This window comes from Mauremys mutica, chromosome 1 (assembly GCF_020497125.1).
Source record: "Mauremys mutica isolate MM-2020 ecotype Southern chromosome 1, ASM2049712v1, whole genome shotgun sequence".
Classification (NCBI taxonomy): domain Eukaryota; kingdom Metazoa; phylum Chordata; order Testudines; family Geoemydidae; genus Mauremys; species Mauremys mutica.
This window is the reverse complement of record NC_059072.1, coordinates 254,406,329-254,428,666: the sequence shown is the minus strand read 5'-3', so window position 1 is coordinate 254,428,666 and position 22,338 is coordinate 254,406,329. Positions and strand designations below refer to the sequence as shown.

Below are 22,338 nucleotides of genomic sequence, written 5' to 3'. Positions count from 1 at the left end.
GAAAACCACCACTTTGTCACCCATATGTTGTCTGTTTGGATTGTAAGTTTTTCAAGGAAAGAAGCTTGTCTTTACACTTACCTGAAAGGTGCTTAGCATGGTTTTTGGTAGTATATCAACAATGAGAGAGTCTGGGATTTTCAAATGAGTCCAAGGGAATTAGGCACCAAAGTACCATTGGATTTGAGTGTCTAGCTCTTATAGCCTCTGTTGAAATCCCCAGCCCTGGCGTACCATAGTTCTCAAGTGAAAACAGTTATCTATCTATCTATCTATTTTGATTTAAATAATTAAATCAGTCCCAGACTCCTCTCAGAGAACATTCTGGTGGCAGACCCCTCTCTTTTAAAACAAGAGAGATCCGGCTCGAGCACCACAGCTGGCTACAGCTGGGCCAGTGTGTCACAAAGAGGGAGTGTCCCTCAGATAGGCAGGTCCAGGCAGGCTCAATTAGTAATTGAGGAATTGTTTCCCATTCAAAACTGTTAATAGTTGAGAAATCTAGGACTCTCAGGCTTATAAATGGAAGAGGAACAAATGTATTCTTATCTTTTTGACTTTTTGCTTTTATTCCTTATACACATCAGAAATAAAAAAAATCTCGCAAGTCAACTGCTTGAAAATGTGAGGCTAGTTCTACAGAATATTCCTCCACTGTTTTTTCCCTTGATCTAAGGGCTTGTCCTATGTTTAAAACAAAATTAGTGTCACAGCTGTGCCACTGTAGCACTTCAGCACAGACAATACCTACACCAATGGGAGGGGTTCTCCCATTGCTGTTGTCAGGGGCGGCTCTAGACATTTCGCCGCCCCAAGCACGGTGGCATGCCAGGAGGGGCGCTATGCCGGCTGCCGGGAGGGCGGCAGGCGGCTCTGGTGGACCCTCCGCTTTGGTGGACCTTCCACAGGCACGCCTGCGGGAGGTCCATCGGAACCGCCTGCCGCCCCTCCCTGCGGCCGGCATAGCGCCCCCCGCGGCATGCCGCCCCAAACACGCGCTTGGCGTGCTGGGGCCTGGAGCCGCCCCTGGCTGTAGTTGTTCCATTTCCCTGAGAGGCAGTGGCTAGGACGATGGAAGAACTTATAGATTTTAGGGAGTTATGCAGCAGTGAATTAGGGCCCAAAGATCTAAATTGCAGATAGCTTCAATAGAATGGGCTGCTTATATGAATCAATCTTATTCATGTGAGTAATGTGTCTTGCACATACAAATCCCAGTTTTGGGAGTTACCTATAGGTAAATTGAAAAGGTCAGGGAAATGTTATCTGCCTTTCCTTCATATACCTAGGATCATGATGTTCTGTACTCACCTAACCTAAATAGGAGTCAGTTCACGAGGATGCTTTCAGGCACGTGCAAGTAACAAAATAATCATAACACAAGTTAAGACTTATTAAAAGGTAGATGAATTTATGCCTCATTCATAAGCAGCTTCACTCAAAGAAGCAAGATCTATGGAACATCAAAATTTAAAAAAAGACCAGATTACCCCAGAAAAATATATGGCATACAAATAATAATTAGTACTTCAGGTCAAATGACTCCAAAATTGTTTTCTACATTATGGCTCTGAAGCAGAAAATCATTTAATCACATGCCTAGCTTTAAGCATGTGGTGATGTGTTGCTAGATAAATATTAGTGTTACAGAAGACTGTGATAGTTTTAAACTTTAAATGTATATTACAACCACATTACTCTTTTTTGGTTTATTTGCTTGCTTGTGTCTTTGTTTGCTTATGTTCTAGGTTTCTGGCTTTCTGATTTGTAGAAATTAATTGGGGCAAAGCAAGCAGCCAAGAGGAATGCCACAGATTATTTATAGTGGATGTCTGTTTAAAACTGCTACATTTCAGACTTTGGAAAGAAGACCCTCCTATATTGAAAAAGTATATTCTAGAGAAACCCGAACACTCAGAGTTTGGTATCGGGGGGTAGCCGTGTTAGTCTGGATCTGTAAAAGCAGCAGAGAGTCCTGTGGCACCTTATAGACAGCCTATAAGGTGCCACAGGACTCTTTGCTGCTACTCAGAGTTTAGGATTCTCTGAGGTGTAGATATAAACATTATTTTGAATAGGAAGAATATTTTTAATAAAACTAATAGAGGAAAATGTTTGCTCTCTTTTTTGGGAGGGGGAAAAAGGAAGAGAGATTAAGATAATCAAAATTGACCTTGACTTACATTTGTTTTGAATATTTATATGGCTAAACTTTCATATTCTAATGCTTGGCTGTGTCATAAAGGGTGTGCTGCTAAGCCATGCTGTTTGCACAGTAGTTATAATTTTTACTCTTGGAATGCATCCAGGATGATTCATTTTTAGTACAATTTACATTCAGGAGTTTTACAGAGATATCCCCATGTTGCATGAAAGTAAGCAGAGCATAGTAACACAAAGTAACCATAGTAAAACACACAGTGGTGATATATATGCTTTTCTGATTATGGATGGTTTGGAGCGAAAAGTTTTTTTTATCAAAATAACTCTATGAATGTAGATATTTCTGAGTTAATGTCAGGTGCACATATATTGTTTCTTGTATTATCCTAAATTTTACAGCAGCATTCTAATTCTTAATATTGTTGATAATATTGTTAGAAATAATATTATAGCTAATTTATTCACATTGTCAGCTGTGATACTAGGAAAGAATTTCCCCATGGTATTGGCAGGGACCTTATTGATTATTTTGGTCTCTCCTCCTTTTGTAGCACTGAGCAGGGATAATCTTTTAGGACTGGGTGGGTCTATCTGACACTATTAACTTTGTGCAGCTGCAGGGGGGTTAGAGAACCTTGGCTCTTTTTATATATTAATCAATCATATTTTTAACTGCAATGGTGATGTATGTAAAAATACTTATATCTACAAAACCTGTGGGAAATACATTTTAAACTATTTCACTTCCCCTTTTCTTAATTTAGATTCTTTGTAGTTCTGGACAAGTCACAAAAGGTTCAAATAAACACTCTGAAGCCCAGATGTTTAATTATACTTTATCTCTTCCACTTCTGTCTGCAGAATTGGACAGGAAATCTCACCAGAAACAGACTCTTGTTATTCTGCCACTTCTTCCAGACAAGAGTGGAAACTGAAAGTGTAGAGCCTTGCAAAAAATAACACAGCAGGGGATTACATGAGCATTTTCAACCCTGTGAAAGGTTTGGCTCAGCTCTGGGTGAAGGTTCCAACTGATACTAATTTGAGTGATTTGGTTTTGAATTGACAGATTTTATTTTAAATAGTTTGTCCATTTCTCATTTTGTGGCGTATCTTTGCATTCAGGTAAAGTAAATTGTATGCAAGGCACAGAGCCATCAACACGGTGTTAAAACCAGTTCACAATGGGAACAAAGACGCTTTACCCTTTTATTTATTTAAAGTTGGAAGTACTGGATATGGTGGATTATATTTCCTAAATGGTACTTGAAAACTAGATTACTCAGAGTAAATATCCCCATTTCTGAGGACTACATACAAATTATTACAATAATTGGTTTGCCAGGAAATATTAACTACATAAGGTGATTAATTACATATCGATACTTTTGCTTGTGCTTTTTAGGTGGCAGAGGAGAAGATGGTTGCCCTGTTATCACATTCCCAGACTACCCAGCTTTCAGCGAGATCCCAGAGAAAGAGTTTCAGAATGTCCTGACATATCTAACTAGCATTCCAAGGTAGGTGCTTGTTGTGCCAGAGAAAACAGCAATGGTTATCAAATATGTTTACATTCAAACACCTGTGTCCCACAGGTTGCAAAGTTCAGACTCTGTGACCAAGTAAATGGAGAAAAGGAATAGTACAATTTGTCTTATGATGGATTATAGTCATTAAGAGTTTTTATTGGTAAGATAGCTCAAAACGAGAATTAAGAGATAAAAGCAGCAAAGAATCCTGTGGCACCTTATAGATTAACTGATGTTTTGCAGCATGAGCTTTCGTGGGTGAATACCCACTTCTTCGGATGTATTCACCCACGAAAGCTCATGCTGTAAAACGTCAGTTAGTCTATAAGGTGCCACAGGATTCTTTGCTGCTTTTACAGATCCAGACTAACACGGCTACCCCTCTGATAATTAAGAGGTAGTATTTATACTTCATCAGCACAGTCAGAGAAAATAATTCTCTGCTGCAAGCAAATGCAGTTTTTGAGCTATGCCCCTCTATTCTGTGAAAAGAATTGGCTAGGTCCTGTTGTTTCACTGCATTCACTATTTAATTTAAAATGTACACATGCTTGGGGGCGACATCTCATTCTTGTTAACAAAACCAAACTTGGAAAAGCCTGAATTATTCTGTGGGATCATGTCTCCTGTCTGGACTTTTGAGGATTCCCTGTTTCACCAGTCACTATTTTACACCCTGTTACCTTGTTGAGGCCGCAGAATGGAACAGTAGCCTTCCGGCAAAGGAAATGCTGGGTAGGACACCACACAGAGTGTGAGAATACTACTTAGTTATTCACAACTTCTTCTACTGATCAATATGTGTATTCTCTTTTTCCCCCCAGCAGCTGAGCACACTTTTGCTGCAGCACTTTCATCTCCTTCTGGTTGTGGTGCGCCAAAACTGGCCTAGCAATTTACCATGGTTCTCTTACATAGCCGTGTGGCTCATTTCATTAAGCCAATGGGCCAGCACACAGAAACCATATTTTATTGTAAGCTTATTGTGGAATCAAGATGATTCCAATTTTTCTGACCTCCAGAATGAGAGGAACACATCTTGTTTTGTTTTATTTCTTATTTTAAATTTTAAAATCTTCTTTGTTGCAAGGGTCAGATGTAGGATTTGACTTTTTACTTGATCAACCTAAGGTATCTTAATAATGGCTAGGTTCTTTGTGTGCAGAGACTGCCTATCATGTTGACCAACATTGTCGTCTTGTTGACTTGTATTCCCCCATACATCTATGTCCATCTGTCGTCTTTTGTCTTATACTTCGATTGTAAGCCTCTTTGAGCAGGGACCATCTTTTTGTTCTGTTTGCAAAGCACATAACACAATGGGGTCATGGTCTATGACAAACGTCCCTAGGCACTACAATAATCCAAATTATAAATAACAATAAATAATAGGGTAGAATAGGGCACTACAAATATTTGGTCAACATACTGCACTACCCCAAGGTGTGTTGTTTTGTTGCATTATTACAACAATGTAGGAGAAGTGTAATTATACTATACGTAGCTCTCTGAGTTAGAAACAGCTCACTTATAAAAGCATGATTACCTAGTATTGTCCCTTAAGCAGTGTTCTTTCCCCTTTGCATCACAATAATAGCAATATGTGAGCAGGGGAGACCAAAGTAAATTGTGTAGGTGCAGCTACTAGACTGTATTTGAAATAACTGTTGGTGGTAGGTGGCCTCTGTATAAACTGTTATTTATCCTGTACTCTTTTTACAGACACATTTGTTTTCTCTTTTGCATATTATTGTTTAACTTTAGTCTCACCTTTTTTCATACCTTGTTTGCTACTCTGTAAAGAAACACCATGACAGTGGTGGTCTGTTATACACACCACAGTGCTACTGGCAGTGATCTGAGCTGTACTTGATGACTCTGCTGTATACCAAACCATGGGTAGGCTATAAGTAGGTTTCAGTGGTTTGAGCACTGGCCTGCTAAACCCAGGGTTGTGAGTTCAATCCTTGAGGGGGCCATTTAGGGATCTGGGGCAAAAATCTGCCTGGGGACTGGTCCTGCTTTGAGCAGGGAGTTGGACTAGATGACCTCCTGAGGTCCCTTCCAACCCTGATATTCTATGATTCTACTCCTGTTATTTTTGCGGATACAGACTAACACGGCTGCTACTCTGAAACCTGTCTAAAGCCAGTGTGTCCACACAACTGGAGTTTTGAAAGAGTGTGTAATTAAGCTACAGAAGTCTAATGGTGTGGAGAGAAGCACTACTCCCAGGGGCCAGACTGTTGGACCATGGGTCCCAGCTCTTAGGGAAGGGGGTGCTAGACAGAGGGTCTGCACCCCGAGAATGTGCCTAGAGACTCCAAGCTTGGGGCAGTGCCTGAACTCTGAGACTCTGGAGGTTTAAAGCCCAGTGGATTTGGACAGTGCCCAGCTAGAAGGAGCTTTACTAGGGCTGTGTGCATGACAGTCCTCTCCATCACAACCCACAAGTCCTGCCTGCCCAAATAGTGGACACAAACCTGAGCCTCCAAGGGAAGGGAATGGTGCAGATGAGTGAACCAGCATGATGCCGTGTGTGTATAGGTTTATATGTATAGACATTGCAAGCTAACAAAGGAAATGGGTTGGGGGGAGGTCCTCAATCCCTTAGCAGTTTGAAATATTCTCTTAATTTTTTTAAACTAAACAAGCTATATTAAGTATTTTATTTAATGCAATGCAACTCCCTCAAGTGGATATGGTTGGAATTACAAAGTGTATTCATATTTTATAGATACAAGGATGTAATACAGTGAACAATATCCTCTTGAGAGCATCATCTAACGTGCTTTGTAATCTTTGTAAATGTTAAATACAAAGCTCTTTTGTGATCAGTTTTATCAACCATATACATTTAATTCTTCCTACTCTAGCAGTGCAACTCATGAATTAAGGATGAGTGCGGTAGAGCAGTGGTTTTCAACCAGCGGTATGTTACCCCTGGGGGTACACTAAGATCTTCCAGGAGGCACATCAATTCATCCTGATATTTGCCTAGGTTTATAACAGGTTACATAAAAAGCATTAGCGAAGTCGGTACAAACTAAAATTTCATACACACAAAATGAGAACGTAAGCAATTTGTCAGTAGTAGTGTGGCTATGACACTGTTGTATTTTTGTCTGATTTTTGTAAGCAAATAGTTTAAGTGAGGTGAAACTTGGGAGTATGCAAGACAAATAAGACTCTTGAAATGAGTACAGCAGTGTCTGGAAAGGTTGAGAACCACAGCTGCATAGTGTAGACTATGAATGATTGGTAGCTAATCCCTTTACTGCTTCTGTTTTGATTAGATGCAGGGTGTGAATCTGTGTTTTAAGTCTGTCTCTTTAAAGAAGACCAATAAAACCATTGTCTCCATAGCAGCTACTAATGTTTTTGACAGATGATACTGAATAAAGTAGGGTTTTATCTTATGTAAAGGGTGGAATTTCATGTTTTTGTTTTGCTTTGCTTTGCTTGTAAAGAAAACTAAAGTTTAATCAAGCCACATCACTTTTCTTTTTAAAAGTTTTTATAGTATTTGTAATCCCCCAGGAACAACAATTCAAGCAACAATGCAGGGATAGCAACCTAAACTACAATGCATGGCAGTATGTAATTTACTAGGGAGATGCAGCCTAACAAAAATATTTAAACTAAGGGCTTGGTACTGCAAATACTTATACAGATTAATAACTTTAGTCACAGGAGTTAGTTCCATTTGAAATCAATGGCACTGTCATTTTAGTAAAGTTATGCACACGCTTAAGTGTTTGCAGGAGTTAAGCTTAATGTTAATAATGTTACATTACTGAGATGTTAAAGTACCTTGAACAAACTGGGAATCAGTACAGATCAGTGACCCTCCGGGCTTGTCTTCACATACAGCACGACAGCGACGCAGATGCACTGATACAGTTGTGTCACTGTAGCGCTTTAGTGAAGACACTCCTACTGATGGAAGAGCTTCTGCCATCAGCATGGTGAATCCACCTCCCCGAGAGGCGGTAGCTATGTTGATAGGAGAATCCCTCCCATCAGCACAGCGCTGTCAACAAAGTGGGTTAGGTCAGTATAACTATATAGTTCAGGAGTGTGGATTTTTCACACCCCCTGAATGACATGGTTATACAGACGTAAGACTGTAGTGTAAACCTGACCTTAATCTTATACCAGTTAGAAATATTCATGGGGCTTAAAAATAATTCCCTCCAGGGCTACTCTCCTGGTCTGGTGGAGAAAGCAGAGAAGACTGTTTCTTGCTGTTCCACCTCTTTACAGGGTGGGTGCTGTAATCATAGCTGCTGCTGAGCTATCCAGAGGAAGACGAGGTAGTACAGGACAGTGATAGTTCATAATTAATAAGTGGGTGAATGCCAGAGGACCCCAATTTGCATTGTCCAATGTCAAGCATCAATATCTTAAAGTGGTACAGGCACCCTTGGGTACTCTTAGGATATGTCTACACAGTAATTAAAAACCCCACAGCTAGGGTGACCAGATGTCCTGATTTTATAGGGACAGTCCCAGTTGGGGGTGGGGGGAGGGTTCTTATGTAGTCTCCTATTACCCTCCACCCCTGTCCCAATTTTTTACACTTGCTATCTGGTCACTCTACCCACAGCTGGCCTGTGCCAGCTGACTTGGGCTCACGGGGCTGGGCTAAGGAGCTGTTCCATTGCAGTGTAGACATTTGGGTTTGAGCTGCAGTCTGAGCTCTGGGACTGTCCTACCTTGCAGGGTCCTACAGCACGAGCCCAAACATCTACACCGCAATTAACTGCCCCTTAGCCCGACTCCCAGGAGCACAAGTCAGCTGGCACAGGCCGGCCCTAGGTTTTTAATTGCAGTGTAGACAGACCCTTTGTAAGTTTCATCAAGCGGGTCACAGTAGAAAGAAAGAGGCTTCAAAACACTCGAAGTAATTTCAGAAGGACATAAATTGTTCTCTCCTCTTTTTCACTCTTTTGAAAGCATTTTTTTCTTTACTGTAAAATATGCTCTTTTTATCTCAGTAAGTTGACTTTTAAGATGTAGGATACACCCATAGGCAAATGCTATGTGTATTTATTCTGATCCAACACAGCTGTCATTTAAACATATGTTTTGTTAAATTAATAATGTGGACACATTCTCAGAATATAAATTTTAAAAAGATACTGTGCAACACAAGTCCTTAGTCCAAAGAAATGAGTAAATTACCCATTGTATAGAATTGACAGGATGTCTCAAACATATCGCTTTGTTTCTGGGTCCTTAGCAGTTTCTACTGCAGCCAGACTATTAACGATGGGCAGTATGTTCTCTGCGAGAGAAAAAAAAGGTATGCTTTATTGATGCTGTATTATGGTCACCTTTTAAAAAAAATAAAATAAATAAAGCTACAATTTCTGTTGACCCAAGAAACTTGAAGATTAAAACCCTGCATACCTAACATGGATCCTCCTGCAAATTGGACATTTCAAAGTTTGTATCATTCAAGAGAAATGGAAAAACTACAATACAAAAATCTACCAAATACGGGAGCCCATCCTGATCTCCAAACTAAATACAATACACAAGATTTTTACCTGCACACAGAAGAAATGATATTGCACAGCAGCTTACTTTTCATAATTCACTTGCTTAGCCACGTACAGGGGTCTGTCCCATTTTTTCCCTTTCTGACCTTTTAATTTTTATTTCATTGAGCTAAATAACAAACTAATAAGCAATTAATAAGTTTCTGTTGACCCTACCTTTTCATATGTGATAGCTATGGCACAGAGAGAGTCACTGACTTTTCTGGGGGACCCTGTAGCCTAGGGGAATAAGCATCAGATTTAACACTAGAAGCCAATGTCTATCTTAGCCCTGGTCTACACACAGCCCCTGGTTCGAACTAGGGTACGCGAATTCAGCTACGTGAATAACGTAGCTGAATTCGAACTACCCTAGTTCGAATGACTTACCGTCCAGACGCCGCGGAAGCGAACTCCGCGGCTCCAAGGTCGACTCCGGCAACTCCTCCTGCCGCGGTGGAGTACCGGAGTCGACCGCGGCGCTTCCGGAGTTCGAACTATCGCGTCTAGATCAGACGCGATAGTTCGAACTCCAAGAAGTCGAACTCGCCGCGTCGACCCAGCGGGTAAGTATAGACGTGGCCTAAATATCTTCTCTTCTTTGAGTGCTTGCTCATGCCCATTCTACTGAAGTTCAGCATTATCGGAGATTTTTTCCCGCGGTGGTATCCTGAGGGCTGGGTCCAGTGCCTCTGAAGCCACGCACTTATGCACTGGCCTTGCACCCTCTCAGTTCCTTCTTACTGCCCATGACGGTTGCTGGAAGGACCCTTCTTGCTATGGGCTTGGGTACACTTACAAATTTGCAGCGCTGCAGCAGGGTGTGAAAACACACCCTCTCCAGCGCTGCAAATTGCGGCGCTGCAAAGCGCCAGTGTAGTCAAAGCCCCAGCGCTGGGAGCGCGGCTCCCAGCGCTGTCCGTTATTCCCCACAGGGAGGTGGAGTACGGACAGCGCTGGGAGAGCTTTCTCCCAGCGCTGGCGCTTTGACTACACTTAGCGCTTCAAAGCGCTGCCGCGGCAGCGCTTTGAAGTGTAAGTGTAGCCAAAGCCTATGTCAAGACTTCTTCCCAGGGGGTTTTGGACTCCTCCTTCATTCATAGTTATAGTTTAGCATATATAGTTTTTACAAGTAGTTTTAGTGTATATAGTTAGTGTAAATACATAGCTCGTATCGTCAAGGGACTTCTTCACCCCAGGGGCCGGGCATGCCCTGATCCCTAGGCTTCAAGCCTTGTGCCTCCTGTGGCAAAGCTGTATGTGACCCGAGCTCCAGCTGCTTAAAGTGCTTGGGGAAAACCCAGGTGAACAAGAAGTGCCAGGGGAGGGATAGCTCAGCGGTTTGAGCATTGGCCTGCTAAACCCAGGGCTGAGAGTTCAATCCATGAGGGGGCCATTTAGGGAACTGTGTGGGGTGTTTTTTTTTTTAAACTGTCTGGGGATTTGCCCTGCTTTGAGCAGGGGGTTGGACTAGATGATCTCCTGATGTCTCTTCCAACCCTGATATTCTGTGATTCTATGGTCTGTCGGGACTTCAGACCCCACTCATGGAAGCTGCCTTTGGACCAATTTCAGAACTGAGGTGCTCCACTTGGTGCCAAATACTTCAGCGTCGGTGCTAAGTGCTCCCCTGGCACCAAGCTCTTCCTGGCACTGTTCACCATTCCCTGTGTTGAGGAAGAAGCACAAGAAGCAGCGCACCAAGAGAGGGCGCTCATCAGTGCAGAAGAGAGACAAGTGGGGTGAAGGCAGCACAGTGAGACCCCCGTGGGTCATTCTTCTCTTCCTGGGCCCGTGTCGGCACCGTCGATGACAGGGTTAAATCTGGTGTTGGACCCTCTGCATCGGTGCTGGGTGAACCCCTTCTTCGGGGATGCTAGCCCACCAGCCCCCGCCCCTTCTGCTCAAGACCCCCCTTCCCCCTGGCCAAAGGAGCCCTGGCCTTCAGGCGCCAGGCTAGCTCATCCCCAGTGCCACCCTTGTCTGCCGGTGAGCCCGAGCTCCAGGCTGCTGGCTGAATCTGAGCCCCCTTGGCTTCAGGGTAGAGAGGGAGGGAGAGCGGGCGATGCCTGGGGCCAGAATATGGGTGGTGGTGGTGGGGGTACAGTCTGAATCAGGGGAGGCTTAGCCTGCCCTGGCCTTTGATTCACACCGCCCATGGCCCTCCACTGACACCAGGAAGCCACTGCAGTGCTAGCAGTCTGATGGTGCCATCAATCCCAGAAGCTTTCCAGGTGGCTAGGGACATTTTCTTGGCCGGTCCCACCAACCCCAGTGGGACACCTGTTAGAGCCAGCGTACAGAAGCAAGAGGGAACAGAGTGTTGCCCCTCCATCCCCCCAGCATCTTCTAGAGGTAAATCTTCCCTTATCCCAGCGTCCCGATCTCCGGTGCATTGCTGGTCTCCAGAAACCCACTGAATGGAGGCAGAAGTGGCTACCACTCCACCGTGGTTGCTGACAAAATACTTCTCTTTGGAGTCTGAAGGGGAACCTTATGTGCCACTGAAAACCCAGCACCTGTACACAGCGTATGCACCACTGGGCTTTGGTGCCAGTCCCCCGACTGGCACCTGGTCAACGGGTCACTGGTGGATGCAGTGGCCTTTACTGGAACTCCTGGGGTTTTCCCACAGTACAGGGTCCTCCCTCTCACCGCTCCAACTCGCTGGTTCAGAGAGATGGGCTACCGCTCCTTCCTGCTTGGGACCTGACCCTGACTCTGGTACCAACCCCAGTACCAATGTCCACCGGAGCCATCTCCAGGATGTAGTTGAGGACGAGAAAGGATCCCTCCTCTGGAAGCCTCCTCTTCCTCCCTAGACGAGGCCATCATGGGTCCCAGTAGCTTGCTTCCACAGGGTGATTTCAGGGCCTATCAGGACCTTCTGAAGTGGGTTGCTACGAACCTGAGCCTGGAAATTCAGGAGCTCAAAGAGACATTGCACAGCTGTCATAGGTCTCACCCCCACTTGGAGCTGTTGGGTTCCAATATGGGGACCTGCATGGACTTTCCTAAACTAAAATCCTAGTTTAGATCTGGTAAAAGCTGCCACCACCCAATAAGGTACGTGTATTGGGACACAGTCCTTCCCCAAAATCCTTGGGGATCCCAAGAGCCCCAAATCCATGGAGTTCTTACACCCAGGAGAAATAAACCATTCCCCCCTGCTTCCTCCCCCCTCCCTTTTCCTAGGAGAGATACCGGGATCCAACTACAGAGGGATGCCCCTCTCCTCCCCTTTCCCTGAGAATCCACCCAAGGAAAGATCAACCAAGTCCTTTACAGAAAAGATTTATTAAAGACTAAAAAGAAAGTAACTGTCTCTGTAGCCAAGATGGAACAATACACAGGGTCTAAACTTATCAATCTCTGGAGAGAATTCCCGCTCCTTTCTTTCTCAGTAAAAGCAAAGTAACAGCAAACAGAAATAAAGAATTTCCTTCAGCAACCACACAATTGCAAATGTAGAAATCAAATTATAAGACTAATCCACCTTTCTAATTAATACTCACTATTAGATAGTAGGAACTACTCCAGGAGAACTTGGAGACATGTCTGGCCTCTCTTAGATCCAAAAAGAGCACAGAGCCAACAAGGAACACAGACAAAGGCTTCCCTCCACAGAGATTTGAAATTATCTTGTCTCTGATTGGTCCTCTGGTCAGGTGGTCATCAGGTACAGGTAAAAGAGACCGTAACCCTTAACTATCTGTTTATAACAGCCTTGTTGATATCCTGGCTGCAGTAGCTCCATCCAAGATGGCCCTGCCCATCAATAAGGTGGTGATGGGACTAGTCAAGGGTCTGTGGCAAACTCTTTTTCTACCCCCCATCTCAAATGGGGCAGAGAAGTAGTAGTATGTGCTGGCAAGTGAGTTCAGACACCTGTACTCTCACCCCCTCTGGTCTCTGGTGGTATCTGCAGCTAATGAAAGGGACAGGCAGAGCCAGTCGAGCACTACCCCAAAACAAAAAGATGCAAAGAGATTAGACCTTTTCAGAAGAGAGGTTTATCTGATGGGTAGGCTTCAACTACATATGTCCAATCAGCAAGCTTTGCTGGGAACATAGGATTTTAATTTATGGGACTCCTTGACTGAGTTCCGAGACTCCCTGCCCTCAAGAGCATGGATCACTCAGTTACCTGTTCCGTTCATTCCCTCTGGGGCACCTGGCATTGGCCACTGTTGAAAGACAGGATACGGGGATAGATGGACCTTTGGGCTGACCCAGTATGGCTGTTCTTATATTCTTAGGCGTTTGCGACCCTCTTGGAAGAGGATAAGAACGTAGCCAGGGCCTCTTTCCCATTGGTTCTGGATACTACCAACTTGGCAGCCAGGACTGTGTCCTCTGCGGTTACCATGAGGTGCAGTTCTTGGATCCAGTCTCCTCCAGATGTGGGCTAGTATCAGTTTAGTCCCTGAGCAGACACCACTTGGACGCAGTGCTCACATTTCCTTCTCTGGTCCTCGCCTCCTTGGGCTGGTGGAAGGGCCTGAGATTGGTGATGAGGGTGTACCCTTTGTAACCTCTCAGCCATTGGCAACCTTAATCTCAGACATGTTGGACCTAGGGTAGAATGCCCACCTCAACAATCTCTGTACTCGAGGCCTCTGGTCCCAAGAACTTTCCCTCCACATAAAGGTCAGGGAGCTCAGGGTGGTATGCTTAGCATGCCAAGTGTTCCTCCCCCAGATCTCAGGCGAGGTGGTGCAAGTCCTGACAGACGAAACTGTGGCCATGTTTTACATCAATAAGTAGGGAGGGGCTTGTGTCAGGAGACCATCCGTCTGTGGGACTTCTGCACGAAGAACTCCGTTCATCTTGAGGCATCACATCTCCTGGGAGCCTGGAACGTGCTGGCTGATCACCTCAGCAGATCCTTCTCGTCTTACCATGAGTGGTCCCTTCATCCAGAGGTCACTAAATTCATCCTCCAAAGATGGGGGCCTCCACAGGTGGACCTGTTCGCCACCAGGAAAATAGAAAATGCCATTAGTTTTGTTCTCTGCCTGGACACAGCCTCGGCTCCCTTTCTGACATCATCTTACTCTCATAGACAGGCCACCTACTTTATGCCTTCCCCCAATCCCCTTGGTTCACAAGATCCTCCTAAAAATCAAATGGGGCAAAGCAAGAGTTATTTTGACAGCACCAGTGTGGCCATGCCAGCATTGGTTCAGCACACTCCTGGATTTCTCGGAGTCAGCTCCCACTCTGCCTCCCTCTTCACTCATAGACTCAGACTTTAAGGTCAGAAGGGACCATTATGATCATCTAGTCTGATCTCCTGCACAATGCAGGCCACAGAATCTCACCCACCCACTCCTGTAACAAACCCCTAACCTATGTCTGCGTTATTTAAGTCTTCAAATTGTGATTTGAAAACCTCAAGCTGCAGAGAATCCTCCAGCAAGTGACCCGTGCCCCATGCTTCAGAGGAGGGCGAAAAACCTCCAGGGCCTCTGCCAATATGCCCTGGAGGAAAATTCAGACCTGATTTCACAAGGCCATGGCCGATTACTTCACCCAAACCTTGCCTCCCTGAACCTAACTACAGGGATGCGGCATGGCTGAACCCTGAAGAACAGGCCTGCTCAGAACAGGTTCAGCAGATCTTGCTAGGCAGTAGACAGCCTTCCTCCAGGGCTATCTACTTGGCCAAGTGGAAGTTTCTCTCTTGTTGGGCTTCTGAATGTGCTCTTTCTATCTTAGACTATTTGCTCCACCTAAAATAGCAGTGCCTGGTCCTCTCATCCATTAAAGTGCATTTGGCAGCCATCTCAGCCTTCAACCTTCCAGTTAACAGCAGGTCAGTGTTCTCCCACAAGATGATGACTTGGTTTCTCAAAGGATTGGAAAAACGCTACCCTCAGAAACACAAACTGACCCCTCCATAGGATTTCAGCCTAGTTCTGTTGAAGCTTACAGGCCCCCTTTTAGAGCTGTTAGCATCATGCTCCCTGACACTTTCTCCTGGAAGGTCACCTTCCTGGTGGCAATCACCTCGTCCAGAAGGGTCTCTGAGATCAAGGCCCTTACGTCAGAGACATCCTACATAGTGTTCTTCCAGGATTCGGTCCCACAGTGCCCCCATCCGGCCTTCCTGCCAAAGGTGGTGTCACAATTCCATAACAACCACGTCATTTTATTACCAGTCTTCTTCCGGAAACCTCACAAAAACTCTGAAGAACAATGGCTTTGCTTGTTAGATGGGCTCTTGCCTTTTATATTGATCGGATTAAACGCTTGCGCAAATCCACAGTGTTCTTCATAGCAATAGCAGAAAGGATGAGAGGGCTACTTGTGTCAACCCGAAAGATCTTGTCCTAGATAACTGCCCTGTATTTGAGCTTGCTGCAAGCAGGTGTATGTCCCTCTTCCACCCATCTTAACCTCTCCATTACAAGAACCCAGGCTTCGTCAGCAGCGTTTCCTTGTGCAGGTCCCAATCCAGGACCTCTGCAGAGCTGCGACCTGTTCATCGATGCATACCTTCGCACCCCACTATGCCGTCACCCAACAGGCCTGAGGTGACACCAGTTTTTGGGAGAGCAGTGTTGCAGTCAGCATGACCATGAACTCTAAGCCCACCTACTGGGGTACTGCTTGTGAGTCACCTAATGTAGAATGGACGTGAGCAAGCACTCGAAGGAAAAAATGGTTAAAATCTAGCTATGAATCTACTTATGTGGGTCTCATCCCCATAATTTGAGCACCTAATGTCTAAATACATCTATCTTAATTTACCTATGCATGGAAACGATAGCTGTTTAAAATAAAATAAAAATTCCAGCTACCAAACTTAGTTTCGAAAGCTAGTTAAGGTTGTTAAGTAACAACTTGCTCTTCATTTCTGCCTCACTTTTATGTTAACTTGGTATGATCTGCTCTTTCCCTTCTTGTAGACCATCTCTTTTTGGTCTCTAATTTGGGAGAATGCCATTGCCCCTGGGTCCCTATTGCTTTATCTCGAGAACTCCACTCTTTATTCCCAGAAGCTCTCTTGAGTTCCAGGAACCTCCATTGTTTGACATTTTTAAACCAGACATTGGGGAATAACCCTGCACTAGATCTTTTGCATCTCATAGGTTCTGTTACTGCAGTTCTCCCAAACTTCAGGGAATCCCTGCTTTATTATTTATTATCATTTTATATAGCACCACAGATGTACATTGCTGTACAGTGAGTCAAAGGCGCCAAAAAGCACACAGACTAACAGTTCAAGTTGATGCAAAATTGTTGCATATTACAGCTTCAGTGTCCGCTTCCTTCTGCTATGTTTTGGCTGCACTCACTCACTCTCCATCGGTTTACAACTCAAGGTAAAGATGCAGAACCTACATCGTTCTGTTACACTCACAATCCCTTTCCCAGAGTCTCTGGCTAGAATGTCCCAAGGCTTCCAGTTAAATCTATTGTGCTTTGTATACTATTCCTTTCACATGGCACAGCTGCTGAGCTGTTGGAAATACCGTAAGTTCCTATGAAAGAGAAAATAATCAAATTTGAAATTTGTTTCAAATGATTGCATTCAATCATAAAGCCGAATAGAATTCAAAAGTTTTTGTACCATCCGTGTGCCACTGGTTCAGATGTGATGATATTTTGGCAAACATTACTTAGAGCAGTAGCTCTCAACCTTTCCAGAGTACTGTTCCCCTTTCAGGAGTCTGATTTGTCTTGTGTACCCTCAAGTTTCACCTCACTTAAAAACTACTTGCTTACAAAATCAGACATTAAAAAATACAGAAATGTCACAGCAACACTATTACTGAAAAAATTGCGTACTCTCTCATTTTTACCATATAATTATAAAATAAATCAATTGGAATATTAACATTGTACTTACATTTCAGTGTATAGTATATAGAGCAGTATAAACAAGTCGTATATATGAAATTTTAGTTTGTACTGACTTCGCTAGTGCTTTTTATGTAGCCTGTTATGAAACTAGGCAAATATCTAGATGAGTTGATGTACACCCAGAAGACCTCTGTGTACTCCCAAAGGTACATGTATCCCTAGTTTAGAATCACTGACTTAGAGCAGGGCCGCCCGGGGGGGAGGGGGGGGGGAAAGAGGGGCAATTTGCCCCAAGCCCCACGGGGGCCCCTGGAGCGGGGTCCCTCACTCGTTCCGGGGTGCCCGGCAAACTCTTGTGCGGCCGGGCGCAGGAGCTTCTGCCGCTCCCGGTCTTCGCCGGTGGGGGGTCCTTCCGCTCCGGGGAGGAAGGACCCCCCGCTGGCGAATTACCGCCGAAGATGGAGCGGGACCCGCCGCCGAAGTTCAGCCTGGTCTTCGGCGGTAATTCGGCGGCGGGGGGCCCTTCCGTTCCGGGACCCGCCGCCGAAGTGCCCCGAAGACCCGCGGCGGGGCCCCCCTCCGCCGAATTACCGCCGAAGACCGGGCTGCGCATTGGCGGCGGATCCCGCTTCGGCGGTAATTCGGCGGCGTGGGGGCCCCCGCCGTGGGTCTTCGGGGCACTTCAGCGGCGGGTCCAGGAACGGAAGGGCCCCCCGCCGCCGAAGACCCCGGGCCCCCGGAATCCTCTGGGCGGCCCTGACTTAGAGAATGTCTCAGTTTTAACTAGGTTTGGAATTGTTTTGAGCTTGGTTTGAGTGGGTGAAATTCAGTTCTGTGCAGACAAAACCTATGTATCAATTAAATCCCACTTTTATAACCTCAGGTTTTAAGAGGGATTTAAGCAGTGCATGGCTCTTGTAAAGGCCCACTGCCCACAGGTAAATTTTTTCACCCATTGAAAACAAAGGGTAAAGTGAGCATTGTAAAATGATGAAAGTTAATTATTAAAAATATCAGACATGGTACAGGAACTCTGACAACCACATTGTTACTCTTGTTTGAATCACTCAAGAATGTAACAAATGTTTTTCCCTTCTTATTCTTGTCCTTTACCATTTGACACATGTTTGGCTATTTTTCCTCCTCTGTTTCTAATGAAACTTTAACATAACTTTTGTCTTTTGGATTCACTGGCAACACTGATTATTGGATAGATGTAATTATTTCTGGTTTTTTTGTTTGTTTCATTTGTTTGATGTGGGTGCCACACAAGTCACATTCCAAGATTTTTTTTTGAATTACAAAACTAGGAATTTAAAATCTGAATGCAAAATAGGGATTTAGAATCTGGTTGATATTACTTGCTTATGACTTTTTTTAATTGTCATATTTTCAATCTAAATTATTAGTTTCTCCATAAACAGGAACTTTTTTGTTCATGTAAAAGATTCAAATAAGATGGAATTTGGTTTTAATTCTCTTTGGTTTCTAGACTTTTTTTAAGCAAAGATGAGTATAGAAATTCTCCCTAAAACTCCTGGCTGTACACTTCAGTAGGAACAGTACTTGATCCCTGAAGAGTTGCTGTTATGATTGTTTATTTTGCCACACCTAGGAGTAATCTCAAAGAATTCCCTAACATATCTTGTATGTTCAGCTTGAAGATCCTGTGCTTCCCCTTTATTGTTTGATATACTCTTTGCTGTGTAAAGACAGCTGGATGTCAAAGCCAACTCCTTGCCTTTAGTAAACATTCTGTATTGTAAATCAGACTTTGTAAGGAGTGTGGTGCACCAATGAAGCAGCCCCATGCTGAGCCTAACCCCATAAATGCAGGCATTTCTTAAAATCCAGAAGCATAAGAGAAACAAGCATAAGTGAGTTCCTCACGGCTCTGGAACTATAGTAAATGCTACAACCTGAGCAGCTCCAGCATAAGATGAAGAGAAGCAGAATAGGACTACTCATTACTAATGTAAGGGGACTGTTGGCCCCTTACTATAACTCAGTGGGAGCTTTTTGGTTGGCTATCTCCCAGTACCAGAAAGAAAGGGGAAGGGTTGATGGGAAATCAGGACCCTAAGACTGACAGTCCCCAGGAGTAATGGGGAGATGCCAGTGCTCCAGGTCAGCCTGACTGTCAGGGCAGGCAAGCTAATGAGGGAGTCAGGAGGCTGGGGGGCGGGGTGTCCCATCCTATATGTGAGCTGGAATTGCCTGGAATGGACATTCCAGAGACAGCTGATTGTGATATCCCTGTGCCACGGAGCGGGGTTACATATTTTCCTTTTACCTTGCCCATTTTTCCTTATTTTTTTAAAATTGGTTGATGTTTATTAAAGTGTATTTACCTGAAATATATGCAATGATCAGTGGGTCAGGGAAGTTTCCTGTGCAGAGAGAGCACCCCAGAGTGGGGACACCCTAGCCCCTGTCCTAAGTGACCACAACAAGGTTGGGGGTTGATCCCCTCAGGAATCCTGGTCCCAGCCTTGTTGGGGTTACGAGGACTCTGCCACACAGGAGAGTAGAAGGGGAGCTCTTGAGGTCAGGCAGGCCTCTGGGTAAAGGAAGTGGGAGCGAGGACTCAGATCCTTTTGCTAGCTCATTTCACCGGGGTCATTTATAAGCCAGAGAAGTTTCCCACAATAGCAGGACCATTCCCCCGCTGACACTAAGAAGCTTCACTGCTCCCTCTGACAGGGTTAACAAGGGTTGTTTTTTTTCCCCTCTCCGCATTTATTTTCACGGTATGCCAATCTTAATCCTAAACAGGTTAGTCCCAGAAAATCCCATAACTTTCCAGCTGAATTAGAGCCCTTTAATGTACAGGGTGTACTCCATTTAGGGGCAGGAAAAATATTGCTAAAGAACGTTATAGTATCATTGTTTTTATGGATATACTTTTTAAGACTATCAGACTCATTTTTACAGTAGCATTTAAGGGGTGTGACAGATTTGGAGCTGCTCTCTAATTCATGAATTCTGTTTGCTGGCCTACTTATTGGGATGTTTTCTTGTTCTCTTTTATCTCCACAGAACAGTTAATAATTTGGTACAGGAGAGTAATACCAGTTGGTGTAGGGTAAGAAAATTAACAAGGGTCAAATAGCATGAAGTTTGGGGGGAGGGGCTACAAAACCCACAACAGTCACCACAACCACCAAAGTGTTACCTGTGAAAGTGCTGCAAAGCACTACAACCCATAAGGCGTAGAAGGTTTTTTTCCCCTCAAATACTGTTGCAAGACAAGGCAAGGTCTGGAAAGCCCCAGACGTGTACTGCTGTTTGTACCTGGGGAACACTTATGTGTGCAGCTGTAACGTCTTACAGGCAGAGTCGCCAGCACTTGGGTTCACTGTGGGGGGAACAGTCTCTAAATTGCACAGTTGAGTTGTGATGCTGGGACACTGATAAAATAAAAACTGCCTGTGGTGGTGATAAGTATGGTGTGCTAGCTGAAGAGGACCACTCCGGGCATGAACCCAAGGAGTGTTATTTTACTTGGTCTGTGTTCTGTTAATCTAAATTTCCCGTAGTAATAAATAAATACTTCATATTTTCTATCAGTTTTTTAAATAATGTAATTAAAATAAAAGGCAAGTTAAAATCAGAGAAGGATGCTTTAAAGGGAGAGCCATCTTATACTGTAGAATTATACCCTGGTAGACTGTACCACAGAGGGTGAGCTTGCACCCCCATTTCATACTTTAAGCTTAGTATTAATGGTGGTTCAAATAATTACAACTACTGAAGTCTTGGAAATGTGTTGCTGTGTAATGAACTTAAAAGAACACAAGAAGACAGAAATATAATACAAATAAACACATGCTAATGTAGAAAAGAAAAACAAAAGCAGTGCCATGTAGGCCTAGCTTGGCGTGAGTAATTGGACATGGGTGAGGCCTCATTTCTTGGGAGACAGAATTGAGACAGAAAATGGATCTGCAGGCTCGAGACAGAATGTCTGTACTAGCTAAGATAAGCGGAAACACCCAGGGCACCATATGCAATGGACAAGATAACAGTTGATAAGATAAGTTGGGAACATAAAGATGAGGTAAAGAGTAAGTCGTGTGTGGGCAGAGCATGCTGTACAGGGATTGGTTCCTACAGAAACACCAAGCCAATCCCAAAATGCATAATCCAATATATAGTAAGTGCAATGTAACTAAGAAATGCATATAAAGGAAGAGGTTTGTTTTGTAACTTTTGATACATCCTATTCCCACTCCCTACACTGAGTTTGATCAACTCAATGTAGCTTTGCAGTATGTCAAATAAAGTAACCTAAGTGGTGAGACGAGTTGAACTGAGTTCTTGGGGAACCAAGCGGAAGAGGTCTCAGCGTGGGACCCAAACACTGTATTGATTTGACATAAGAGTTTGTCTGGGTAAACAAGCAGAAAGGAAAAAAATGACTCTAGATCAGTGGTCCCCAACCTTTTTGTGGCCAGTAGCACATTCATGTTCTCAGAAGAGCATGGCGGGCGCCAACAATTTTTCAAGGCTTATTTTGTATTTATACATTAACTAATACAAAAAACATCATATTTAATATTACATAATATATGAATCCATAAGATAAAAAGGGTAATTTTACATGTAAAAGGTATTAATTAAATTATTCGGCAATGACTCTTTCACCTTACCATGTGAATTTGTTCTTTTTTATCTACCTGTAAGAAAAATTAAGGAGTTTTTACAAAATAAATATCATAAACCGTTTTCATCTTATTTATTTTAAAAAAGTAAAACATTGTTGAACTGCTGGTCCAAATATATTTATTATTCTTACTTTAAGACAGAATGAAGCCCGCAGCCCCGGAGTTCTGTCTCTCTGGCTTAAGTCGCGGCCCCGCACCTACTGGGGACAGAGAGCACCGGTGCCTGCAGCTGCGGAGAAGCCGGAGAGAAGCCGCTTCTCTCCCATGCTGGGCACTAGGCGGGCCCCGCACCTGCCGGGTACAGAAAACACCAGCACCCGCAGCCTGCAGCCCCGGAGTTCTCTGTTCCCGGCAGGGGCAGGGCCATGGTTTCTCTCCGTCTTTGAAGCCGTGGCCCTGCCCCTGCCAGGGACAGAGAACTGTGCCCGCAGCCTGCAGCCCTGGAGAAGCCGGAGAGAAGCCACAGCCCCATGCCTGCCAGGGACAGAGAACACAGCCGCCTGCAGCCCTGGAGTTCTCTGTCCCCGGCAGGCGTGGGGCCACGGCTTCTCTCCCCTGCTGGGCACTAGGCGGGTGCACATAAATGTCCCGGCGGGCGCCATGGTGCCTGCGGGCACCGCG

At 44.4% G+C, this 22,338-nt stretch overlaps 1 protein-coding gene across 1 annotated transcript in view; it reads left to right on the top strand.

Moving 5' to 3' along the window:
- The window catches only part of MCF2L (MCF.2 cell line derived transforming sequence like), a 251,780-nt gene that overhangs the window by 153,374 nt on the left and 76,068 nt on the right, over positions 1-22,338 (top strand). The window contains exon 4 of the mRNA XM_045007516.1: positions 3,569-3,683. Within this exon, the coding sequence (XP_044863451.1) occupies positions 3,569-3,683 (115 nt within the window). The remainder of the gene's footprint in view (positions 1-3,568; positions 3,684-22,338) is intronic.